Source organism: Haliaeetus leucocephalus, unplaced genomic scaffold (genome assembly GCF_000737465.1).
Source record: "Haliaeetus leucocephalus isolate CR32 unplaced genomic scaffold, Haliaeetus_leucocephalus-4.0 Scaffold1, whole genome shotgun sequence".
NCBI lineage: Eukaryota > Metazoa > Chordata > Aves > Accipitriformes > Accipitridae > Haliaeetus > Haliaeetus leucocephalus.
In genome coordinates, this window is record NW_010972437.1 from 24,020,973 (window position 1) to 24,043,957 (window position 22,985).

General features: G+C 49.9%; 1 protein-coding gene across 1 annotated transcript in view; it reads right to left on the minus strand.

The window, feature by feature from the left end:
• Positions 1-626: 626 nt before the first annotated feature.
• The window catches only part of ITGB5 (integrin, beta 5), a 59,791-nt gene continuing 37,432 nt past the window's right edge, over positions 627-22,985 (minus strand). The window contains exons 10-14 of the mRNA XM_010568904.1: positions 7,597-7,819; positions 6,776-6,879; positions 3,121-3,237; positions 1,784-1,950; positions 627-1,216 (exon numbers count right to left, since the gene is read on the minus strand). Coding sequence (XP_010567206.1) covers positions 1,121-1,216; positions 1,784-1,950; positions 3,121-3,237; positions 6,776-6,879; positions 7,597-7,819 — 707 coding nt within the window. The 3' untranslated portion in view covers positions 627-1,120. The remainder of the gene's footprint in view (positions 1,217-1,783; positions 1,951-3,120; positions 3,238-6,775; positions 6,880-7,596; positions 7,820-22,985) is intronic.

A 22,985-nucleotide genomic window follows, 5' to 3' on the forward strand; every position in this document is an offset into this window, starting at 1 on the left:
AGGGTAACCCAAACCCCAGCTCCAGAGGAAAACAGATGGGGCTGGGGTAACAGTTTTGGGGGAAAAAAACCAACAAAAGCAAAACAAGATGTATGTTGTGAAGCAACAACACTGGGTTTTATCCAGCTCCCTTTCCAGCCAAAAGCTCAGGGCTCCCCTGCTTTTCCAGCCAGGCGCCGCTGGACCCCACAGCTCTAGTCCTCTGGTAAAAAGAAGTCAGAGGTCTGGATGAGCTGCTGTGTGCTCCCAGCTGCCTTCCTGCAGGCACCCAGGCCGGACGCCTACTTGCACATCCCAGAGAATGTGTGTTTAATTTAGTTTCCTCAGCCTAAACTCCCATTTCCCTTGGGCTCCCACCAGTTTCCCGTCTGTTTAACACCGCCGGCACCGAGCAGGAGCTCCTTGTGGCACTCCCCACCCTGGGTCAACACCAGGGTATTAAATCAACATACCTTCTGCGGCAGTCACTGCGGCTCCAGCTCCTATTTTTATAGCCATGTTTTGACCGATAAGGCTCTATTAATAAATCAATCAGGCAGCACCACTTGTGCTTGCAGGAGCAAGCCCCTGTTCAGTCTGTCAGTGGGGTCTCAGCAAGGAAACAATGAACTCTACTCACAGCATCATATATGCACAATAGTTTTATTTTGTTTTTTTTTAATATAAAAAAATTCCTAAAGACTGCAGAACTCTTGTACCCTAATTTCTTACAGAAATGCTTCCAACACCCTCTTCTTTTTAAGCTAATTCCCCCCCAACAACTTGCAATGGCGTGGGTTCCCCTGATTTTTGACCTAGTCACCCTTTCTAACGGGATATGTCTAAAGCTACAATATGGCACTTGGTTGACTTAGTTGGCAGGTTTAATACATCCAGAAAGCTGGGGTATGGAGCCGCACACGGCTCAGAGTCCATCAGCACAGGCGGGGAGCCTGCCTTTGCATCCGTGCCTCCAGAATGAACCAGACTTTTCTCCTTACTGTGCAAATAACAGGCTTTGGTCATCGACCAGTCCTGTCGTAAGGGATTCTCGCCCCTGAAGAGGATCCCATCTTCAAGTGGGGAAGCAGCACATACAGTCAAGCAATTGTCCACAGCAGTCCCAGGCGCCGAGACCCCATCAGTCAACTGTACCGTTGTAAGACTTGTTGAGCTTGTTGAACGTGAACTCTACGTTATGCGTGGAAATAGGCTTTCGGTAGAGAGGATTGGATGCCTTTGGAGAAATGAGCGGACAAAAAGAACAAAGGTGAGGAACAAAATCCATGTCATGGCAAAAATGTGTATAATCCCCCCTTCCTGCACCCATTAATTTGGAGATAGCGCTGCAATTGGCTTTGACTGAACTGTGTGTTCAGATCCAAAAGCAGTTTGTCCATCAGACCCACCTTCCGTCCCATTTACAGGCACAGGTGATGCCCTCAACCGCTGGCAACCCCACCTAAAGTCTCCCAGAAGGGCTCCCTCATAGACCTGACCCACCTGTCCGCCGCCACAGTCAGAGCTTGGTCCCCACTCCCCGACATTCTTCAGCCCTCCAGCACTGATCGGAAATACATGATGAAACCAAAGGCTGGGCATAATTTTGCAAATATTTGTAAATTGCCAAGGGGCAGAGCAGTGCAATGTGCCGGTCCCAGAACTCCTGCTGCGTGGCACCGCAGGGCACGAGCACCCGCATCCCTCGTGCCTGCCACCCTTCTCCGTCGCTGCAGAGCTGTCTGCTGCAGGCGCATCCTGACAGCCCCCCCGTACCCCAGCAGCACCTCCATCCCAGGCTTACCATTTCGTATCTGGCCCGGGAACGTTCGCTCTGGAATCGGTCAAACTCCCGTCTGTCGTGAATGGTGACAAGCAGCTTCCAGAGCCCCAGCAGGATGATGCCGATCAGCACCACGCTGCCGATCACTGCCAGCACGATCGTCACGGCGCTGGGGGCTGAGCTGCATGCTGGTAACAAGGGGGAGAAAGTAATTAGCTCCGGTGAGAGTGTATCCTGGATCAGGATACTGGGATGTAATGACCTGGACCGTAGCCACTGAGCAAGTGACCTCAGGGCAGTGCTAGCAGCAGTGACTAAATTAAAAAAAAGCAATGGTACTCTCTGAAACCAAAGGAATTTTTTTTCTAATTAAATAAGTTCCTGGCTAGAAGCAGGTCAAAGGCACAGCTCTCATGGATGTCACCAGAGCCAGGATGTCACATAGCGCTTCAGGGGAAGACCAGTGCTGCAGTTCTGCCGTCCAACAGTGACACCTGGTTTTAATGCTGGGTGACCATATGGCACACAGAGGGTTAAGGTGCCTCTGGCAAAAGCCAGCTCAGCTTCTGGCCCACATGGAGACAGGTGATCACTAGGCACTTTAAATAGGTACATTAACTGTCAGCTAATCAACTGGTCTTTCAATTAAGTGCTAGCCGCAGCACAAATGAAATAAAACGTGCGGTATCTCAGTCTTTCCCATACTGGCCTGCGCCTCAGAGGACCGGAGCAGATTGCGAGAAGCTACTGCTGGGTGCTTGCCAGCTTGTCCTGCAACACCACGTGGGGTTTTCTTTGAGAAAGTGATTTGCACGTGATTAAAATAATGCTGGGAAGCACAGCTGTCTGCGGCAGCCTGGGGAGGGGAGCAGGGACACAAAGACCTTACGCTGCCTGCCTGGACCGGAGCTAGCTCTTGGGTAATGCAGAAATCCATAGGTGGTGTGGGGCTTTCCTAACATCCTGACTTAACCAGCAGCAGGTGTCCCCTTCTGGTTTTTTTTGCTCCCAGTGGCTCTATCTCCAAATCAGTACATGGCATGCTTTTTGCTATGTAAATAGGCTGAGTTTAATTTCAGCATCCCAAGCTGGCTGAAAGCCCTTCAGCCACTTGCTAGCAATGCTGTGGCTCAGGTGCTTTCACTCTCGGAGTCCTTTTTTACTAAGTTGGGAGCACCTGGAGCTGGATTTCAGCACTGTAAAACATTTTATTTTAAATCCTCCTGGTTCATCTGCTCAAGCGTGCCTTTCTGCAGCAAGTGAAATCAGCCTCTCCACAACCCGCCAGGCTCCCCAGCAGCCCATCACCTCTCCCGAGGCAGCCTGTGCTATTAAAAGCAACCCAAGGGAGGGCCAACCTGGCTCTTTGAGGACGGTGAGGTTGGATTTCCCACTGGCAAGCTCTGAGTAGGTGAACTTCATGACGCAGTTGTTCACTGGGTAGGCACAGAGGATCGCATTCGGGTCATCCGTTTCTGGAACGAGAGGCAGAGTCGCAGAGTTTTATTTTGTTTTTTGTATTAAAAAATAATCCTAAAGACTGCAGAACTCTTGTACCCTAATTTCTTACACAAATGCTTCCAACACCCTCTTCTTTTTAAGCTAATTCCCCCCTAATAACTTGCAATGGCATGGGTTCCCCTGCTATTGAATTAGTCACGCTTTCTAATGGGATATGTCTAAAGGTGCAACATGGCACTTGGTTGACTTAGTTGGCAGGTTTAATATTAAGAATTATTACAGTTCTCCCCTGCAAGCTGAGCAGGGCTTCCCACGGGTGCCTGGGAGCAGAGGAATGGGGAGTGACCCTGCAAAGCAACAGAGTTTGATCACCATTCACACAAATTGTAACTGAGCAGTGTCCAGACTTACTGCTTGAGAAAATGTGGCATTCGGCAAGCATTGCATGGTAAACAGATGCAACTTCACACATACACACACTCTTCCTTTGCCCAAGTCTGCTTTGGCAGTAAATGCCGTTTTCTTCTTAATTTGCTAAATTTCTTGAAGAGTGGAAGCTGAAGGGAAAGAGAGGGGCACAGACTCAGCCTGCGAGGGCATGGACGGGGCCAGCCGCAGCAGCAGCCCATGGCTGGCTCCTGCTCCAGCTGTGCTGAACGGCTCCAGCTCCGGAACGGTTGAGAAGTTTGTTTTTAAAGAGGGAGATAGAAGAGAAAAATGGGGAGGGGGAAGGGGAGAGCTGGTTGGAGAGGAGGATGCGGAGATGGGGGAGTTGCAAGAAATGAGAGTACTTGATTCCCATGGCCATTATGGGCACTGTTTGTTTGCCCATTTAACATACCGTAGCACCAGGCAGAGCCTGTCGCTGCTCTGGTCACTGTAAGATGCTTCATGAGGAAGGCTGCTTCACAAAAGTCATTACAAAGTTTCAGCAAAGCCATCATCTGAGGTTTGCAGCTCTAGCTTTAGGGGTGATTTCAGCAGAGCCACCACCCGGCGTGGCCACAGCTCACGGGGCGTCCCTGCTGCAGGGACAGTGCTGGGAGGGAGATGGGGCAACATCTCCAGCCATGCCAGGTAGCTCTGCAGGAGCACATCTTTGTATGCCTGCATGGGCTGAGAGTTTCAAGGGAGAGGAAGGGATTTGGGCACCCAGTACTGTTGGCTGGCAAAGAGGTGACCTTGGCTTAGGCACCTGGAAAACACTTCCCACAGCTCTCCTCCTCATTCATGTCTGTCATGCTGAAAAATGATCGCGTTAATGACCATCGCTATTCCAGCCCCTTATCTCTCTCCTGTGTGTTTGTCTTTCCTTTCAATGCCTTTGACCTGCTTTCAGTCAAAAGATTAATACACACCATTTCAACAGCTCTGAGCCCAGATGCAGCTGCCCCTCTGGTGAGTTCTGATGAGGTTCCTGGTGTGAACAAACCTCAGCTTTTCCTACCTTGGGATGGGAAAACCTGCCCTACCTACACAGTGGTATCAAAGGCAGGGCTGGAGAAGTGGTGATTATTACAACTCGAAGTACTAATTAGATTAATATAGATAAAACTTCCATGTTTCTTGGCTAATGCCCTTCTGAGTTGAGCAGCAAATCTTAGTTCCTCCAGTCCCAGCTGCTTTAAATCCCATCCTTGCACCATTATTCTGCTAGAAGATAGTGATTAAAGTCTCAATAGTAACGATCTCTGTTGGTCTTCACTCAGTTTCAGAGCTCACACGTCCACAGAGAGAGGTGTGATGGCCCCATCGAGCTTTCAGGTCCACTGATGTGTGCTGTTGGCAGGTTCAGCTCAGCGCTGGACCTGTCATGCTCCTGTCGTGTTGAAAGCTCCTGTCTGGAACCATCAGGAATGGAAATGTAATACTGCAGAAGCGAAGGAGATCCTGCAGAGTCCAATGCAAGTCATATAAGCCTCCCAAAAGGCATCATTCTGGCTCGCAAGTCCAACGATAGATGCCTCTGCTCTACAAAGCTTTGAAGCTAAAAGGCACTTGGGATCTTCCAGGGTGTGTTCATTGCAATTAGATATTTAAGAAGGTCCCATCCTCCACTGCCAGGACAATGCAGACCTATGTCTTCTGTGACAAATATCAGCGTTTGGCCTCTCAGCAGGGACTTTTAACATGTGCTACATAACACAAAAGCACTTGAAGACCAGGATTTGGCTAAGTCTGCCTGTTAAGAAGTCCTTAGTCCCCAAGCACTTTCTCTAGGAGTATTTTGCTTTACCTCTTTCTCTAGCAACCCAGATCTCCAAGCTGCAGAGTGCCCTGAGCTCCCAAGAGCTCAGCACCACCTGCAATCTGACTGCAGTAGTTCAACAGAAGAATAAGCGTAATTCCCCAAAATGTCTTAAAACAGAAATTTGGCTGTGTTTTTCTCTGAAAGCCATGCGGGGGGTTGGCAAACCACAGCCCAGCCTCACCTCCCAGGGCACAGTCAGCACAAAAGCTGCCTTTGGCATGGTGCAACACCCAGGCAGGAGAGTTGAGCTTTAATCCCCAGTATTTGCTGGCTCCTAAGAAATGCAGGCCCGTCAGGCATCAGAAAAGAGCTTCATGTGGTTTGGAAGTGCCTTGTGACCTCTCGCAGTGTGCTGGTGTAGGTACACTCCCCGCTAAACTGCAGGGAGGATGGAGAGAATGAGAGCAAGCCTCCCAAAGGGAAAGGTAGGAAACTTCACTGGTCATAATTTAAAAGCTAGACACTGGATGTGAGAGGAGTCAATGGGAAACACATTGCCTGCAGGCAGCTTGGGAGGAAGGGAGAGAAAGGACAAGCAAGGTAGAGCACTCCTACCTCTATAAACTATGGCAAGAGGAGGAGGAAATGTCAGACGTGGACAGTAATTTATCTGTGTTTGATCTCCATCCCTCCCTCCAAGGGGTATTGCTAAGGCCAGGGTCAGGATTAAAGCTGTCACAGTTTGGGTTCCCTCTACTCCCCCAAATAGCAACCAGGGACTCCCAGAATGGAGCTTCAAAAGAAGGGGGAGAAAGTCATCTGCTGAGGGACGCAGGTGTAGGGTAACCTCTAGAAGAGGACATAAAGGGCAGGAGAGGAGCTTGCCAGGGGAACTTTTAGCAGTCAGTTCCACCAAAGCAGAGCTCATCATGTCCAAAACAGCTTTGCTTCCTTTTACAAGCTTACTTCTTCCAAGATGAATTCTCAGAAGATTAAAAAATGCCATTTTTGGGTGATACTTTGTCCTTTTATACTCTCTCACAGTTCTTCTAATCTTCTGTCTTATCTGACCTCATCCTACTCTCTTTGCTGCTTGCACTGCCAGTAGTGGTCCTCACAGACCTTGATTTTCGGAAGTTATTTAAAATCAAGGGGTTTTTTACTTCAATATAGATTACAGCCTGGACAGAGGGTCACACATACCAAATATACACATATACATACTACACATACACATACATTTCTAAATACCAGGTTTTCCCTGAGGCTTTGTTTACAGGTATGTCTTGGTTTGGTTAAGAGGAGTTCAATGCCGCAGTCACTGGCTCCCACCATCTGCAGTCCTGCTGCTGCCTACTTACCGAGAACATCCACAGTGGTGATGATCTCGTCCTTGCAGTGCTTTTGGCAGGTTTGGTTATCAGCCAGTCTTCCTGAGTTAAACAGCTTGCATTCAATGCAGTCCCTGCAGAAAGACACACGGAGAGGAAGATTAAGCACCCATCAGAAACTGCATGAACATAGAGATCCACCCCTCGGAAGGGGACTCCCTGGGTGTTGGTCTGGAGGCTGTACATCTGCACCACGAGGAAAGAGCAACTTCAGGGCCAAGCATCTCCCATCTCAAGAATGGATTTATTCTAGGGGGTGGATTAAATGAAGGTGCAAAACAGCTGGTAGGTTTGGGGTCTGTTTGCCCTTTGGATGTCAGGAGCCGCACGTCAGCTACTGCAAAACCCACCCTGCCTGAGATCAAGGCAGACAGCACTGCCGCTCTGCGCCAGTCTGAGGCTGATGCCCAGGGCACCTCTGCCACTGCGAGGCAGGCAGTCATCCCCGTCCTCCCCTCCTCTGCAGCTCGCAGCTCCCTGGGCCCAGATGTTTGCAGCTCAGGGTGCAGCAGAACTGGGGATGCCAGCCTTTCCTGCAGAGCAGGACAGCACTGGAAACGGACAGGGACATGAACCTCCATGAGGACTTGGGCAGCAACACTTGTTGCTTCTCCACCTAACTCTCTCAGGTTGCTTAGTGTGGGCTCCAAGCAGCAGCAGGCTTGCCTGGGGCTAATCATCACCCCTGTTTAACGAAGCAGGAGTAATTCCTTAGCTGAAAAGTCTCCCAGGAGCTAAAGAGCTGCCCTTCCCATCAGCGAGAAGTCCCTCCTGAACCCCCCTGTGAGTACCTTTTAGTGCTACAGACGCCTGGGCAGGTGGGACACTTCTCACACGTCTCTCCAAAAGCCCCTGGCTCAGTGCACTGACACTTCCCACAGACGCAGGTGCCCCTGCCACTGCACATCTGCCCGTCACTGGAAACGCAGCCGTCCGTCTTGGTGGAGCAGTTGCAGTTGTCTCCGATGTAACCGGCGTGGCACTTGCACTCCCCGCAGTGACACTCTCCGTGGCCTGAAGACAAGAGCAGGGGAGAGGTGTCAGCAGCATCCCTGCGCCGCGGCTGCCCCTGAGCAGGAGGGACCAGCAGCCCAGCAGGAAAAGCTGCCAGAAGGACCTTGCTTGGCAGAGTAACAAACAGATGGTGATGGGAAACACCCAGATATCAAATTATTATCTACATTTAGGAGCAAAAAATACTGAGATGCAGCTGCTCCAGCTTCCCTCTATAGTCGCTCAAGACAAATGGGCACCTCTCCCTTCCTAGGTGGGACCAGGTGGCCAGGACAGGGGCCCAAGCTGCCCTCGGGAGGTACTAGCAGTGATGGTGACCATGGGGACAACAGGGCAGCTCCCTTCGAGCAGACACAGCCTGCAGCTGGGGGAGCCGACTTCCACCTGAAGTCCACGCAACGAACAACCACCTACTATTGCAGAGCCCAAACACGACTAGCTGGTAGCGACTGCATGCTCCGGCCACGTGTCAGACTTGTTACCCTCTTATTTTCCTCTCTCTGGATGAGGGTTCCCAAGTGTCTCACTCTATTCAGGGTGCCCTTTTGCACTCTCCTGGTTCACCCCCATTCAGTGCTTGACACCACCAAGCAAACATTATCACCTGAGAGCACATTTTGGCAGCATGTTGTCATGAGCCTTTCTTATCCATAGAGTGCATATTCCCCACCTCTGCCTCCTGGTGCCCAGCACTGCGTAACTGGGCTTTGGAGAGTGCTACACCTCCCACCTCCGCAGAAAGCGAGCAGCAACTCTGTCACTCAGTCCCCAGCTCTTCCTTAGCATCATTTGGCTTCACTCACGTGCCCATCTGAAGGCTCTGGCTAAGCTAGGAGGGTTATGTGCAGCTTAGTACCATGATTTCCACTGCTACTGGAGTAGCAAAAACATTCAGGCTGACAAAGGGTCTCTGGCAGCAACTTTCAAAATACTGCTTCTCAAACCAGATGTGTCCATCTCAGCAGCATGGCACTGGATGGACAAATACTTTGGGGCACCAGAGGATGTGGCAGAGTCGATGCAATCTCGCTGCTCAGTGCATGAGCCGGACAGGAGGTGGCACAGCCTGACTGCGGCCAGTTTTCTGCTCAGTCTTGCTACAGCATCGGATTTTGCTAGCAGAGCCTCTATGCTAGTAAATGGGGGACCCAAGCCACGCTTCCAGCCTAGCCTTCTCCAGGCCACACCACTCAACAAGAAGTTTTCTCCTCCTCCACGTTTCCCTGCCCACTGCAGACCCTGAGCTTTGGAGATCAGTATTACTGCTAGGCCCTCAAAATGGTGTAAAAGATGGGGCTCCTGCAGAGGCTTCCATGTTTACTGGGCTGGCTGGTGTTTTGTACAAATTAGTCTCTTCTTTCTCTGCCTACATTGAGAGATATGAAGATGGGAATGGAGCAGTGCTTCCTTGCTGGTTTTAAACCCAGGATTTAGCAGCAAAAAGCCTAGCAGGTCGACCATGTCATAAGGTCTTTCCTACCCTTCTTTCCTAACAGTTTTACTTAAAAAGCACTCCCCCAAACCTTAAAACACCTTAAAAAAAATTAAATCAACCATGAAGGTTGCCGCGACCAGCTGAACCTCCCCCAGGGAGTAGCTCAGGGCAGCTCACAGCAGAGGTGGATGAAGAAACCGATCCAGTAAGGGCACTCCTCTGCTGAAGCATCCCCTTGCAGCTATGGGGTTTAGCGATGGGCTGAGAAAGTCAACAGGCCTGAAGGCTTTCAGTGACAGTAAGTGGAGTGGCTGGCTGCCGAGCATCTGGTTTCAGAAAGGCATCCATCAGCTCGCTGGAACTACTGCTTAAATTCCTCCTTGGTTGGTCCCTAGGAGAAGGGATGCCTTTGAAGGCATAGTTTATAGAGCTGAAGGGTTTGTATACGAGACTCATCGGCAACCTAATTACAGTTCAGCTTTCCCACTGGAAACAGCCTCAAGTGCCTCAGACAAGATAAATTATATACATGCTCCTTTCATTGGCACAAAACCGCTGATCTCACTGCCTCATCCATCACTCCAAGACTACCAGAGATGCTGCGGATTGTCAAGATATATCCCTTGCCAAAAGTCATGGGAGCACCTTCTGTTTTACTAGGCATCTCATATGTTACAGCACATCACAAGTTGCCCTCCTACAGCCTCTTTTACACTCCCACCGTTTGCTTTGGATCCAGCCTGCAAACTCAAACGTTACTAGACAGAGGAGATTATGCTTACAAGATCTCGAGGTGACCTCCTTCCCTGCCTACATCTGATGGAGATTAGAATTCCCTCCTTCTCTTTGCCTTCACAATGACAGCCTTGCCCTTTCCCCAGACACATCTGTACAGGCAGGTTTGGGTTGCGCCCTCCCTACAAAGCTCCGTATTTGAGCTCATGGACACAGCTACATCCACCACCACTGCTGCTCGGGGTGCAGCTGCAGAGCGGGGACGCCTGCGCCCTCCGCTTCACAAGCAAACCAGATGGGGTGGCTGGCTTTTATTCACAATTAATTCAGGCAATCCGGCTCTTGCACACAGCAAGTTTGGTGCCTCCATGGCAATGCATGTGTCCAAATTAGTTACAAATCATGGTTTTCTTAAAGGGGCACTATTTCAAGGAATCCAAAGAAGCTGGCATTGGGAATTCATGTATATGGCATTTAGTAAATGTGCTCATGCTTGAATTTGAGCTGGGAGGGCCAAGAGAAGCAAGCCAATTGCATTCATACCACCCCATGGTCCTGACCTGCGTGGGAGCCAGCCCCTGCAGAGGGGCAGAGCCCCTGTATTGTCAGCCTTAGCTCAGTCCTCCTAGGACACCACAGAGCCCAGCACAAGATGCGAATCCATTGGAAATCTGTCTTTGGACCATAAAATGGTTCAGTTTTTAAAGCCTGTCAGTGCCAGGCCAGTATAGGAGGATAGCAAGACTACACAACCCTTCCAGGCCCTGGGAGGCTGGGGATAGAGCCTGGAACAACGGTACCGGGGAAGGGAGACAGCCATTTCCAAATCATGCATCCTATTAAACCACTGTGATATTGGAAAATTTAAGAAATGGCATCTTAAAGCAAGTGGTTTCGTTTATTGAAGGCGATGAAGAAAAAGTCCTTCTATATGAGGATGACTAAGTGTGGGGTGTGAGCTTAAAATTTAAAAACATGTTGAAATATGTTTTCTGCCTCAGCCACACTGGCTCAATGTGCAAGAAGTCACTGGCTGAAGCTCACCATGGGGAATGTGCCAAGAGTGGGAATTTCCATGTTGACCTTTAATGACAAAGACGTTACAATCTTCGTTGCCTGCATCAGCTTGAGTGGCCGCTCCTGCAAGCACCATGAGCTCCACCTCTGGTGCTCTCCATCCATCTCACACACAGCTTGAAGACTGGAGAAACATGGTGAATGGGATGCATTTATTTCTGACATGGGCGTGGCAGAAGTCATCCCACTTCTCAACATCCAGCTGGAGCACCGGAGATGGGAATCCGCTCCATCCTCTTGCTCAGGACACAACCTGAGAGGAGCCCCGAGGCAATGTGGCAGCGAGTCTTTTGGTGATGGTGACCCATAGCTGAGGTTTGCAGCATGCAGAGTGCTACCTGGTACTCGTATTTTGCAGCAAAATGTGCTGCACCTTTCCAGTCTCAGCTATCCTACAGTCACACACGGTGCTGATGTGGTTACGCAGTCTCTATGCCATGTAAGATCATGCCTGTGGGAAGCCTTCCACCACTATGCCGATGATGAACCTAGTTTCACTTCCCAGTTTCATTTCCAAGATGAAAATGCGTCCCTGAGGAGGGTGTGTTTCAAGACACCTCTGCACCAATAGAAGTCTCATGGTGCAGGACATTACCCTGGACTTTAACCCCCTTGAACCCTTTGAGTTTACATGTTCTCTATTAAAGCTGGTTTGTGAAGCCAAAAGACATTAATTACACTCTCCAAACATAACAAGAGATGTTTCCTTCTGTTCCCATCCTTGAAATGAGACGAGCTTAGGTGTTTAAAAGATCCAGATCTAATTAGGAAATGAAATGCTCCCTCTGAATTTGATAACATACTTTCCAGCCAGCTCTTGGTTGTTGGTGGGGCTAACACGAAACACATGTCAGGGAGGCTGCAGAAACACGCTGGGAGGGTGTAGCAGAGGAAAGCAATGCTTCTGCAGGGGGAGAGCAGTCCCCAGACTTAAGTTTGGACTAGTCTGGGATCCAGCAGGGTGGGAGCCACGGTGTGCTCTGCTGCTTGGAGGCACCCTCTTCCCAAGGAGGCCACTGAGGTGGACTGAGACCCGCAGCCCAGCGGGTCCCTCCACCTCTCTCCCCACCCTGAAACACATCCCCATCCCGCTGCCGTGGCCCGGCTGGGCTGCACGTCTCGCTGTCACTCAGGCAGCTTTTGGCAGGACGTCCAACTGTCCTCGTTTCACCCCAGCTGCCTCTGCCTCTCCCCCTCGCCTGCCCGCCGGGATGACAGCCGCAGACCAAATCCCCTCTGCCCTCGCCGTGGCACCGCGCAAACCCGGGTTGGCAGTGCTGCATGTCATCGCTCTGGTCCCCAAGCAGGGTCCCTGCCGGCGAGCAGGAATCGGGATAGCAGCTTCTGGCAGAAACTTCCAGCCTCTGACCCTGATTTCATCCTGGGCTTCCTGATAGCAGGCTGCAAAGTGGGACCCTGCAGTGGCCGAGTGCTCGGCGGGACAGCCCGTCTGCGCTACGCAATAACTGTTTGCCTTTTAGGAATTGCACCGACCGCTGCTGCACCAAGAGTCCTGAAAATGAATGCGCTAAAAGCTCTCTCGCTAGGTCTTTTGATAGAAAGCGGTTTTCCTAAAGCCCCCTACTTCTGGGAACCACAAAATAATGCAAAAATACCAGCTTTCTTTTGAAAGAAATAAAAAATTATCCCAGCTTTTATGGAGAAGGAGAAAGGGTTTTAAAACAAGCCCCTCCAACACTCCTTTTTTTCCCACCTTCTGGAAAATTAAATTGATGTGCCTACCATGCAAGAAAAAAATAATCCTCATGATTTTTAAGCCAGTTTCTTGGTTTCTGAGTACTCGGGAGGGGAAGGGTCATGCTGCATTTTGTTCCCATTAAATCAAGCCACTTATTTTTGTGCCTCCATGCTCACATTCAGGCTTTGGGTCAGGACCTTCAAAATGCTGTGCTTCTGTCATTTTCGGTTACTTGAACAACTAGTTTGAAAAAAACCCACAAAACCCCCACAGGAAAACCAATTAAAGGAAATAAGTTATGGCAAGAAATTTCCAGATTCCCCGGTGCCATCCCTTTAACGAGCCCTGGCCGCTGTGCCCATCATCCGGAGAGCCCCGACGCAGAAGCCACACGTTGTTCGTACTCCATGGGGTGGACGCACCAAAACCACCTGCTTAGGAGAGAGGAAGAAGTCAAACCCTACCAACACAGGGCACTGCTTGAGCATCGGTTTTGTACCAGACCAGCCAATCTCTCAGCAAAAGCGCTCGACGTCTGCAGGAGAGGCTCTGTGAACGGCACATTTTGAGTGGGAGGAGGAAGGGCAGTGGAAGAGGCTTTAAACACTTGGAAAACGTAGACCTTTCCATTTGGGAGAGGGCTATGGTAAGACACAGTGCCTGCTTAGGCAAATAAATCACTGACTTCCCCACTAATGTCTTTCCATGACTCAAAGCAGCCGGCGCTGCACATCAAGAGGCCAGGCAAGGCAAGGCAGCCTGCCCGTGGCACAGCTCAGGTTCACCGCGCCGTCCTGCTGCCAGATGGTCGGCACCCGTAGGGAGTCAGGGAGAGCTCGGGAAATTTTAAATACTGGGGATGGGCTTAGGATCCATTCCCAGGGTCACGCCAGTCTGGCAGGGAAAACAAGGGTGGCAGGTTGGCAGGAGCATTCCCAAATCCTGGAGCCTACAGAGCGTAACAACCTCCTTGTGAAAAGGAGGTTACTATATAAACAAAGACAGACAAACGTCAAGGGTCCAAGGTTTCTATGTAAACTGAAATGCATCCACCGACCGCCTCCGTTCACACCAGAAGAGAGCTCGCCCACGCTCATTTATCCACAACGCAATACTGAAACAACAAAACAAACACTAAGAGGGTAGTAATAAGTACATAGTGATTTTCTGTATGTTATTTACACCGGACACAATGGATCTGTGCATCTTTCCATTGCATTAATTTCAATGGATATTTATATCCTGAAGCATATGGGTTTGGCCAAGAATCAACACGGCTTTAAATAAGCCTTTACTTCAATCCTAGTGCTGGTTGAGCTCACCAACCATCAAAAATAGCATCAGAGATGCAGGCTAATGAAACCAAAAGTGAAGGAATAAATAGATGCTCAGGCTGCTAATTCAGCCTTGTGTACCACAAGCCCCATCACCAGCTCCACTTTACTGCCAGCATCCCCTACCTTGTAGCACTGCCATTACAAAAAAAAAAAGCCTGAGCCTCCCCAGTTTCTCACTCACTTGGTAACTTCTGGGTTAAATGAGAACTGGGCAGGGAAAACAGGGCTTTGGAAACTGCTGTCTCATGAAGGCAGCTGAAAGCGATCCGGGGCAGGCGGATTTCCTGCAGCAGCCCGGGCGAGCCTTTCCTCATTTTCCTTCTCTCCACTACAGAAGTGGAGCTGAAACGCAATCATGAGATACGGCTGATGATCCACCAGAAAGCCAAAATGGGCAGCAAGGAGTCATTTCCTGAAGGAGATCTAAAGCTGCATTTCTTAAAATAAAGCCTTCCTTTTTTTTTTTTTTTAAAGTAAGCTCAGCACTCCACAAATCTCTCGACTTTTGCTTACGTTAGAGCCTCAGCCGAGCCTGCCACACGTGGCCTTTTGGACAGAGCCCCAGAGCTGGGAATTGGAGTTTTTAGGTCCTGCTGCCTACTCTGCTACCGGTGCAGGGAGCGATACGGGGCGAGGGCTGCTGCCAGATCCTCCCAGAGATGCAGTGCTTCATCCTGAGCAGGGGCAATTGGGATGGGTGTGCTGGTTCCCTTCGAGTCGTGGGTCCAAATACCATCCCACCAAATTGGGCACATGCTTGTCCTTGGCTTTGTCACCCCTTAAGCACTTGACATGGAAGGCACTGCAGAAACTGCTAAGAATTCATATTATTCCTTAAGCCAGATAGGAAGATATGTGTGTGTGTGTGTGTGTAATCCTCTGGTTTTTTTCCCCCTCCTGTGTTTCCCTCCAATCCTCTAACTCAAAAAGGGCTCTATGCCACTGTCCTTTTCTATCGACCTCCATCCCTTCTCGTGCAGGCTTTTATTGGGTCTCCCATGGGATACAGCAATGCCTCTCCCACTGCAGTGCTCCTCTTTCCAGCCAACTCCGCGGCCCCCTAACAGACAAGACCCACTTGCAAAACCCCCCCGATGCAGCTCCCCCATTCGTTTCCTTTCTCCCCAAAAAGCCTGACAAAGAAAACTGCTTGACAAAGAGCAGTTTCCATTTGGCTCGTCCAACACTGCCCAGATACCACCAACACCCATGGGTCTAGAACTAGGAGATTCTCCCCCACTTACATACTTCTTGGCCCATCTCTTTGCCCAGGTCTGTTTACACAACTCTACATTTAGCCTTTGGCTTTTGTCACCATGAGAGCTCTGGAAGATTTAGAAACATGAGGGGGCATATGGTGAGCATGCAGTTGGATGAAATGAAGATAAAGGGCTTCAGAAAAGCCATAGTGCTCAACCCTTCCACCGATATGTGGTGCCTCCAGGAAGGATGAGCTTCATCCTCCTGCTCCGGTGCCTGAGTAGGCTCCTACCAGCTCCTACCACCCAAAAAAAAAATATCCAGATTTGTTCTTAAAATAAAACTTGGCTCCAAAACAAAGCTGCACGATCCCAAATGCCTGAACTCCAGGGCAAAACTCTATTGTTCAGGTCCATCCTTCAAATGAAAAGCAGGCTAATTCCCACCCTGCCAAAGCCGAAGTGGGCCGAATGTCCTTTCAGCTGGACCTCATTAAGAGGAGTGGGCTCTGGAGCAGAGAGAGATTCTTTCTCTGCAAAATCCAGTGCCGTGGGAGCCTTGCCCAGTTCTGTGTTTGGATGCAAACACATAATCTGGTGCAAGTTCACCAAAGGTCCATGGTTTTGGAACGGATTTCTCCCTTCCCAAAGAAGCTGGAAGAAGTCAGAAAATCAATCAAAATAAGACAAAAAAACCTAGAAAGAATGAACCCATAGCCTGTGCTGCACTTCCCTTTCAGGTCAATTATTTAAATTCAGTTTTTTAAACCAAACAGCAAAATTCACAGGTTGTCCGCGCATGTCAACAAGAAATGCAGAGACCCAGAATTTCACTCACCTGCTGGTTTGAGGCTTCATCTGTCTCTACACCCTAAATAAAGCATTCATTTCCAAATGTCTATTTCTGTTAATTACTATCATCAGAAGGACCAAATGCAAATGCCAAACTCAGTGGGACACTGGCCATAAAGGCAAAGCATTTAAGTGAGTTTGTTCTAAGACCATCTTCTCTCTTTGGGGAGCGAGTAGGCAATAAGCTGTGTTTTCAAAGTTCATCTTGTTTTTATTTTGGAGCTTTCTACTTTCTGAGATACAGGGTTGCTGGCTGTGGGAGGGGGGGCTGCAGCAGGACAGGGGGGTTTGGGTACGTGCATGCGCCATCAGATGACACCTCTGGTAGCGACCCACATGCTGTGCCGCCTTAAGGGCAGAGACCCACAGACGGGGCTCTGGCTCCTGTAAAGATGTCGAAGACGTCACTTCTTTATTCTTTAATTCTGCCCTGGCATTTAATGCCTCATTAGCATGCATTAACGCTTGCTAAAGGTCCGCTCCAGGACAAGAAGAAACCCCAGTGAAAAGAGGAAGGAACAGCAGTGCTCTGTGAGGGTTGGTCCTCCAAGGAGCTGCTGCCAGATTTGGGGAGAGCTGCAAGACTTTGACAGCAATGAGGGCATGGGCAGAGGGAAAGGAGGGGTAAGAAAAGGCAGCCTTGCCCTTTCGTGCCAGGAATGGAAACTCTGGCAAAGCAGTACAAGATACGCTGGGGAAAGAAAGTCCAACTCAATTGCTGTTTCAGTGTGAACAACCAACACAAACCCTTGGAGTGAGCAAGGTAGGGCAGGCAGGGCATACCTGCTGCCAGAAACACAAAGGAAGATGAAGAATAAACACTGCACTGAGCAGAAACATGAACGGAAATATCATTTGTGGTCCCGTGAGAAATCCATGCAAAGATGATAAAGTATCTCGAGTTGGAAGGGACCCATAATGATCACCTAGTCCAACTCCCAAATAATCAATAATATTTAACAGGCAACAATGTAATGGTAATGCCTGGTGGTGTAATACCTAATACTGCATTTATTTCTTGTGAAAGGAATCCAGAGAAGCATATATATCAAGCACAGAGCATTCTAGTTAAAGAACCATCCACCTGCACTGAAACGCAGCCACCTCTGACCTGAAACACAGCAGCTGTACCGAGCGACATGGGAGGTCGTTAGCAGAACAATCAGAGGGGGAACCAGGCATTTTTACATGCTGCAGCTACAAGCACTGGCCATGCTTTTCGCAGGTCACGGCCAGCAGGCGAGGGTCACCCCGTGCTGTTTGCCCCAGCCCAGTGGCCATTTGAATCCCTTGGGATCTTCAGCCTTTTGAACGGGCACGGAGCAGGACGGTGAAGCACACGCTCTCGGAGGAGACCAGCACATGTCTCAGGTTTAAAGTGGAAAGAGAACAGAAACCAGGTTAAAGGGGAAAAAATAAATTCAAAGAGGAAGCAGAAGAGAGAGATTGGGGAAGGGTGGAAATGATGCCCCGTGGGGAAGCGTCAGGGAGGTTTCAGGAGCCTCACAGGACTGGAGATGTGAGGAAACACATGCACTGAGTCACCTCCATGCTCCTCCAAAAGGCGACCGAGTATTTGCATGCCAGGGAAATAGAGACTTCATGAAGACGAAATTTGGGATGCAACCACCTCCCACCCAGCTCTCAGCCCCTCTCTGCACTGGGGTTATGAGCCACGGCTCCTGGAGATGACCACATCCAGCACCTCATGGGACACACTGCTGAATTTGGTAGCTTAAGGCAGAGAGACCTGCAAAGAGCGAAGGAGCTGTCGGGAGTGAGAGGCTGGCTGCACAGACACCAGCGAGACAGCGTTAAGGACGGGTCCCTTCCAAGGTGGTGGTTTACGGGGTGCCTGTCTCTCTCAACTTACAGCTGCCAAGAGGAGGGAGCTTGTGCCTAAGCCAAAGCCCATCCACATGACCCGGAAAGCCTGCACTGGTAGAGGGTGTGTTTTAAATAAAAATCCTCCCTGGCTTCTCTGTTAGAAATAACAGGCAATTCATTAACACATGGTGACAGGTATCAGAGGTCAGCAGTAACACACCAACAAGGTCTGAGTGCCCCCATTTCCCTGCCTCGCTCCAGCCCTCCAAAATAATAGTGGTTGATGCTCAGGAACCCTTTGCTCGCAAGGAAAATTCAAACGCCGCTAAAAAGGGATGCTAATGCCAGCCAGCTGCTCACAAAGCTCCTGGGGAGTCTCTCTCCACCCTTTCAAATTATCTGGGAGACGGGGCTTGGGTGTCCCTGCTTCCCATCGCAGAAGGTGCTACCCCGGTGCAGGGCAGGACGCAAGCACAGGGCACCGCAGGCTGCCTGCAGCGGGGAAGCGTGTCCAGTATGCATCCCTGTGGTTTCTCATCCTCTTCACATTGTGTAAAGAGCAGAGTTTCTCAATGACATTCCCCATTAACGGCTGAGAGGTTTCAAGTGTTGCTCTCAGAGTTCGCTGCCCCCAGGCCAAGCACGGCCAGACCCAGCCTTTCGGGAAGGCACTGTGGGAAGCAGCCCAGGATGACCCCAGGGCTCGGCCATGAGCTTCTGTCACTGGAGGGAGACCTAAAAGCCAACATCCCACATGTGATGGCAGCAGCGGGCTCCTCCACAGTTCCTTCCCCACCTGTGGAAACATTTTCCAAATCACCACTTGAGCAATCACAGTCTGCCTCCCCAAAATGTTGCAATGGCATGGCAGCCCCCACACTCTGCAGGAGGTCAAGCAGGAATGCAGGAATATCCACAACTGACATCAGAAAAGACCTGGTTTATACAAACATGCTTTGGGGGAAAAAGAAAAAAACAAACCAGGAGTTTTTCCTGATTTGGGGCTCTGATGCTGTCATGCAGACAAATGACATTGGACACACGGCCAACAGCATCTGCAGGGAGCTTGTACACAGGGTGAGAATGGCATCGGTCCAAGCGAGATGAAGGTGAATTCAGTTAGCTGCTCTTCCAGTTAATCCCCATCACAGCCCTCAGCCCTGCCTGCCCCAGCTGACCTGGACCTTACATTTCTTAAGGCTGATCCACAGGATGGGAGTAAACGGAGCTGACCTAAACCCTACTTTTCTTTACACTAATCCACGTGATGAGAGTAAGTGGAACATGCCCAGCTTCACAGTTTAACCCCAAAAAAGGAAGAGGACAGCAGAGGTCCCCCATTTGATTTGTTTCTTATTAAATGTTTGCAGTCTGTATAAATTCTTGTTGGAGCCAAAACATTTCACAGCTGGAGGGAGGATGTAAGCTGGAGAGAGGATACCCACACAGCAGCGATGCCAGGCACAGGCGCTCCACCCTCAGTTCATCACTGCTACCGGACACAGCAAGTCAGATGTTTATTTTTTCCTCTTATTCAGGAGGATTTTTTTTATTTTATGCATTTCTTCTCAGGCATGCAGGCATCTCAGGGCAAGGGCTTCTGCTGAACAGCTTTTGCAGGTGATAAAAGCCAAGGTCAAACAGGAATACAGCAAGGAGAAAGGCTTTTAGGAAGCTCCAGGATAAATGTGCAGCCTGAGTGACTTGTTGACCACATCTTAAAAGAGAGATGCTACCACAGTGCCATCTCCTCCCTGCTCAGTCTGGCCATAAGGTCCCTCTGGGCTATGCTGTGGCTCTGTAGGCAGGAGAACTCAAGATGCTTGAAACCAGGTTTGTTGGCTGCCAAGGAGTGATGGGCATCCTGTGCCCCACACAGTGTGATGACACTTACATACTTCTTTGTTTTCTAGCCCAACCTCAGCTAGTTTTTAGCTCCCTGTCCCCTACCCTGCTCCTTGATGGGGAAAAGAGACACTTGCAGTCCTATAACCTCCTCTAAAGGAAAAGGGTTTTGGCTCAGAGGACTTTACTAGGTTCAGCTCACCCCCAAACTTCCCTCCCATGCCCTGCAGCCCCATCAGCACACGCAGCCACTGCCTGCCCCTCCATGAGCCCCCCACCTGCTGCTAATGACTGAGACCACTAATGAAGCAACCGGCAACATGAGGTTGCACTGCAGCGACCGGAGCTGACGCTGCATCCTCTGTCACCAAAATAAGCCCCAAAAATGGTGCTAGACATGTGCCCCCCATCTTCCTCCAGCCCAGGGAGCGGAGGAGGAACAACCTGCAGGGCAGCTGCCCCAGAGACGGAGCCGCATCTCCTCCACAGCTGCGTGGCTCACAGCAGCACAAGCACTTAGCAACAACCAAAGGATTATTTTTAACATCCACATTTTATATGGTCCTTTTGTCTCTCCCCTTCAGGTCCTTTTTTACTAGGCAATGCTCAGATTTCACCTTTTTACACAAACTAAATACCCCCCCCCCAAATCCCCCAAATCAAAAACCTAAAGATGATATGACTTGACGTGAGTTAAAAGAAAATGTTGCAGTGATTGTGGTTGCACAAACATTGTGGTTTAAGCTCCGTTCCCTATCCTCTTTCTGCCGCAGGCCACCCTCTTTCCTCCCGGCAGGGGCCACATTTGCTTAATGCCACCCCCTCCTTGGCACCGCCACAGGCAGTGGGCACAGGCAAGCTCCGCTTCCTCCCCAAACCACGCTCAGCCCATCACCTGCACCTTGGAAGTTAATAAATCAACTACTACTACCCATTTCTGTCTTAACAGCAACTTCTGGTAAAAGCTTACACATGAGGAATGAAGAGAATTAAGACAAGAAAAGAACGTTAAAGCTGGATCTCACATTTGAGCCTTCAGATGTAGACCAGCGTCCTCTGTCCAGGCACTACCCCTGGGTGGGTGAATAATAATCACAAAAGTTAAGTGTGGAAAAAAGCCTATTTCCATAAGAAGTGTCCCTGGGCACAGTGATTTGTGTGGTAACGGGCCCCACCAGAAACCCCAGCGTGGAGATAGCAGTGGTGCCATCAAACCCGAGCGCTGCTCTCCGAGCGCGGGGCTCTATTGCACAACCAGAAACTGCCGCGCTGGCACCGGAGCCATCGTCCCACCAGACCTCCTGCAAACACAGCGCTGTTAAACGCTGTTACAGCACTCGGGACAGGGAACGTCAAACACAAATTGCAGAAGCAGGAGTGAGATTTCTAATTTGAGGCTGTGTTAAAACAAACAGAAAAGCCTTATCTCGCTGGACCTTAGTGCAGGCTAAAACCTCACAGTGCTTCCCCATTTAATAAAACCAAGAAAGGGAAGCATTCAGAAATAAATACTGAGGACTTGTACGTCCTCAGCAGTTTTTGAAGTGGTTTCTGCAGGGCAGCTGGAGCCGCATCGCACGTCAGCTTGGCTATTCTCTGTGAAACAAGCCACAGATTTTCAATGAGCTGTCACTTCCCAAATCCCATTTCAGAAGTCATTCTGGCACTTGCATGTATTTGCGAATTTGACACCCGATGCTTTATTGCCGACCTGAGCTTTTTGTGTCACTGGAAGCCCTGTACCAGCAAACGAGGCCTGACTCCTGCCTCCTGCGCTCCGAGGCATCACCATCTCACCATGCTTTAGCCAGCCATCATCTTTAGTCATCTTAACCAGTTATGATGCTCGCAGATGCTTAAGAGCTAGAGAGAAGTTGCAGGGCTCCATTTACAATTGCAAGGTGTTTATAAATCTGATTTATCGTCTAATTCTAAAAAAATGGAGAAGGGAAACCACAAAAGACCTGATCCCACAAAGCTGCACCAACATCAGCAGTCTGTGTGGTACTCAGGCAGTATGGATTTTCAGGACGAGATCCTTTGTGTTTTAGGGGTAGAAATGGCTTGCAGCGTGGTGAGTGCTCTCTACTTATGCCTTGGTAATGGTGTTCCTGTGCAAAACCACAGTCCCAGGCTGAAGTGCGCACAAACAACACCCACATGGAGCCAGGTAACAGCGGTGACAGTTAAGGGGAAATTTCTCTAGAGACACCAAAGTAAAGATGATGCTGTACTACTCTGCATCCCCTCCTCCAAGAAAAAAATAGGTCTGCAGCACTGAAGCTAATGAAGCTTGGCCTCTGGCGAGCCAGTCTCTCTTCATTAGAGGCAAACTTGTGATGCCCTCACCAGGGCCTCTCCTCCCTCTTGCCACCTAGTTTTATGGGACCTTCAGGAATGCAATTAGTGCCGAGATGTTTCCTCCTTTGTCAAACTGCCTGGCAGGCAGCCAAGGGGTTCAAAAGCCACTGGGCCGTGCAGCCCGCTGCCCCTTCCCGAGCTGGGCCGCAGGCAGGAGAGCTCTCTTCCCCTTTGCCGCGGCCACCCACATTTCAGAGCAGAGGCCAGAGCGATGTGCTGGAGGTCTCAATTCAAGAGGGTAACTCCTCCATCCAGAGAAAAACCAGGAGCGAAGCATTCAGGGATTTGGGAAGCAATTGCCCGCTTTGTCAGAGCACGATGCTGTGGATAACCTGGTTGCATCTCTTTTGGAGGAAAAGAACACGTCTGCAAGCCATCCCTGATGGCCCTTCCAGAAGCTGGATTAATGGTTTGAAACAGCTACGAGTTGTTAAGTGGACTCGGGAGCAGCAGAACAAACGCCACTTATTAGTGACTAAGCGGCATTGACTAAGAGATGGATGCAACTTGAATCAACATTTATGACGTTATAAATGACTCCTTTTCCCACCTGCCTCACAGATGCAGGAGGCACGTTAAACTTCCCACTAACAGGAATTGAATTCTTGCTTCTCCTTTAGGTTATCTCCCACCGAAAATCTGCTTCTCCACTTCACACCGGGGAGGGGAGCTACAAAAGGACAGGAGCTGTATGCAGCACTGCCTGCAGTCATCTCTCCTCTCAAACCCTGACAAAACGAGGTGCCAATATTTATAAATGGACCCAAGAATGAAAATGCTTTTGCTGGCCAAAGGACTG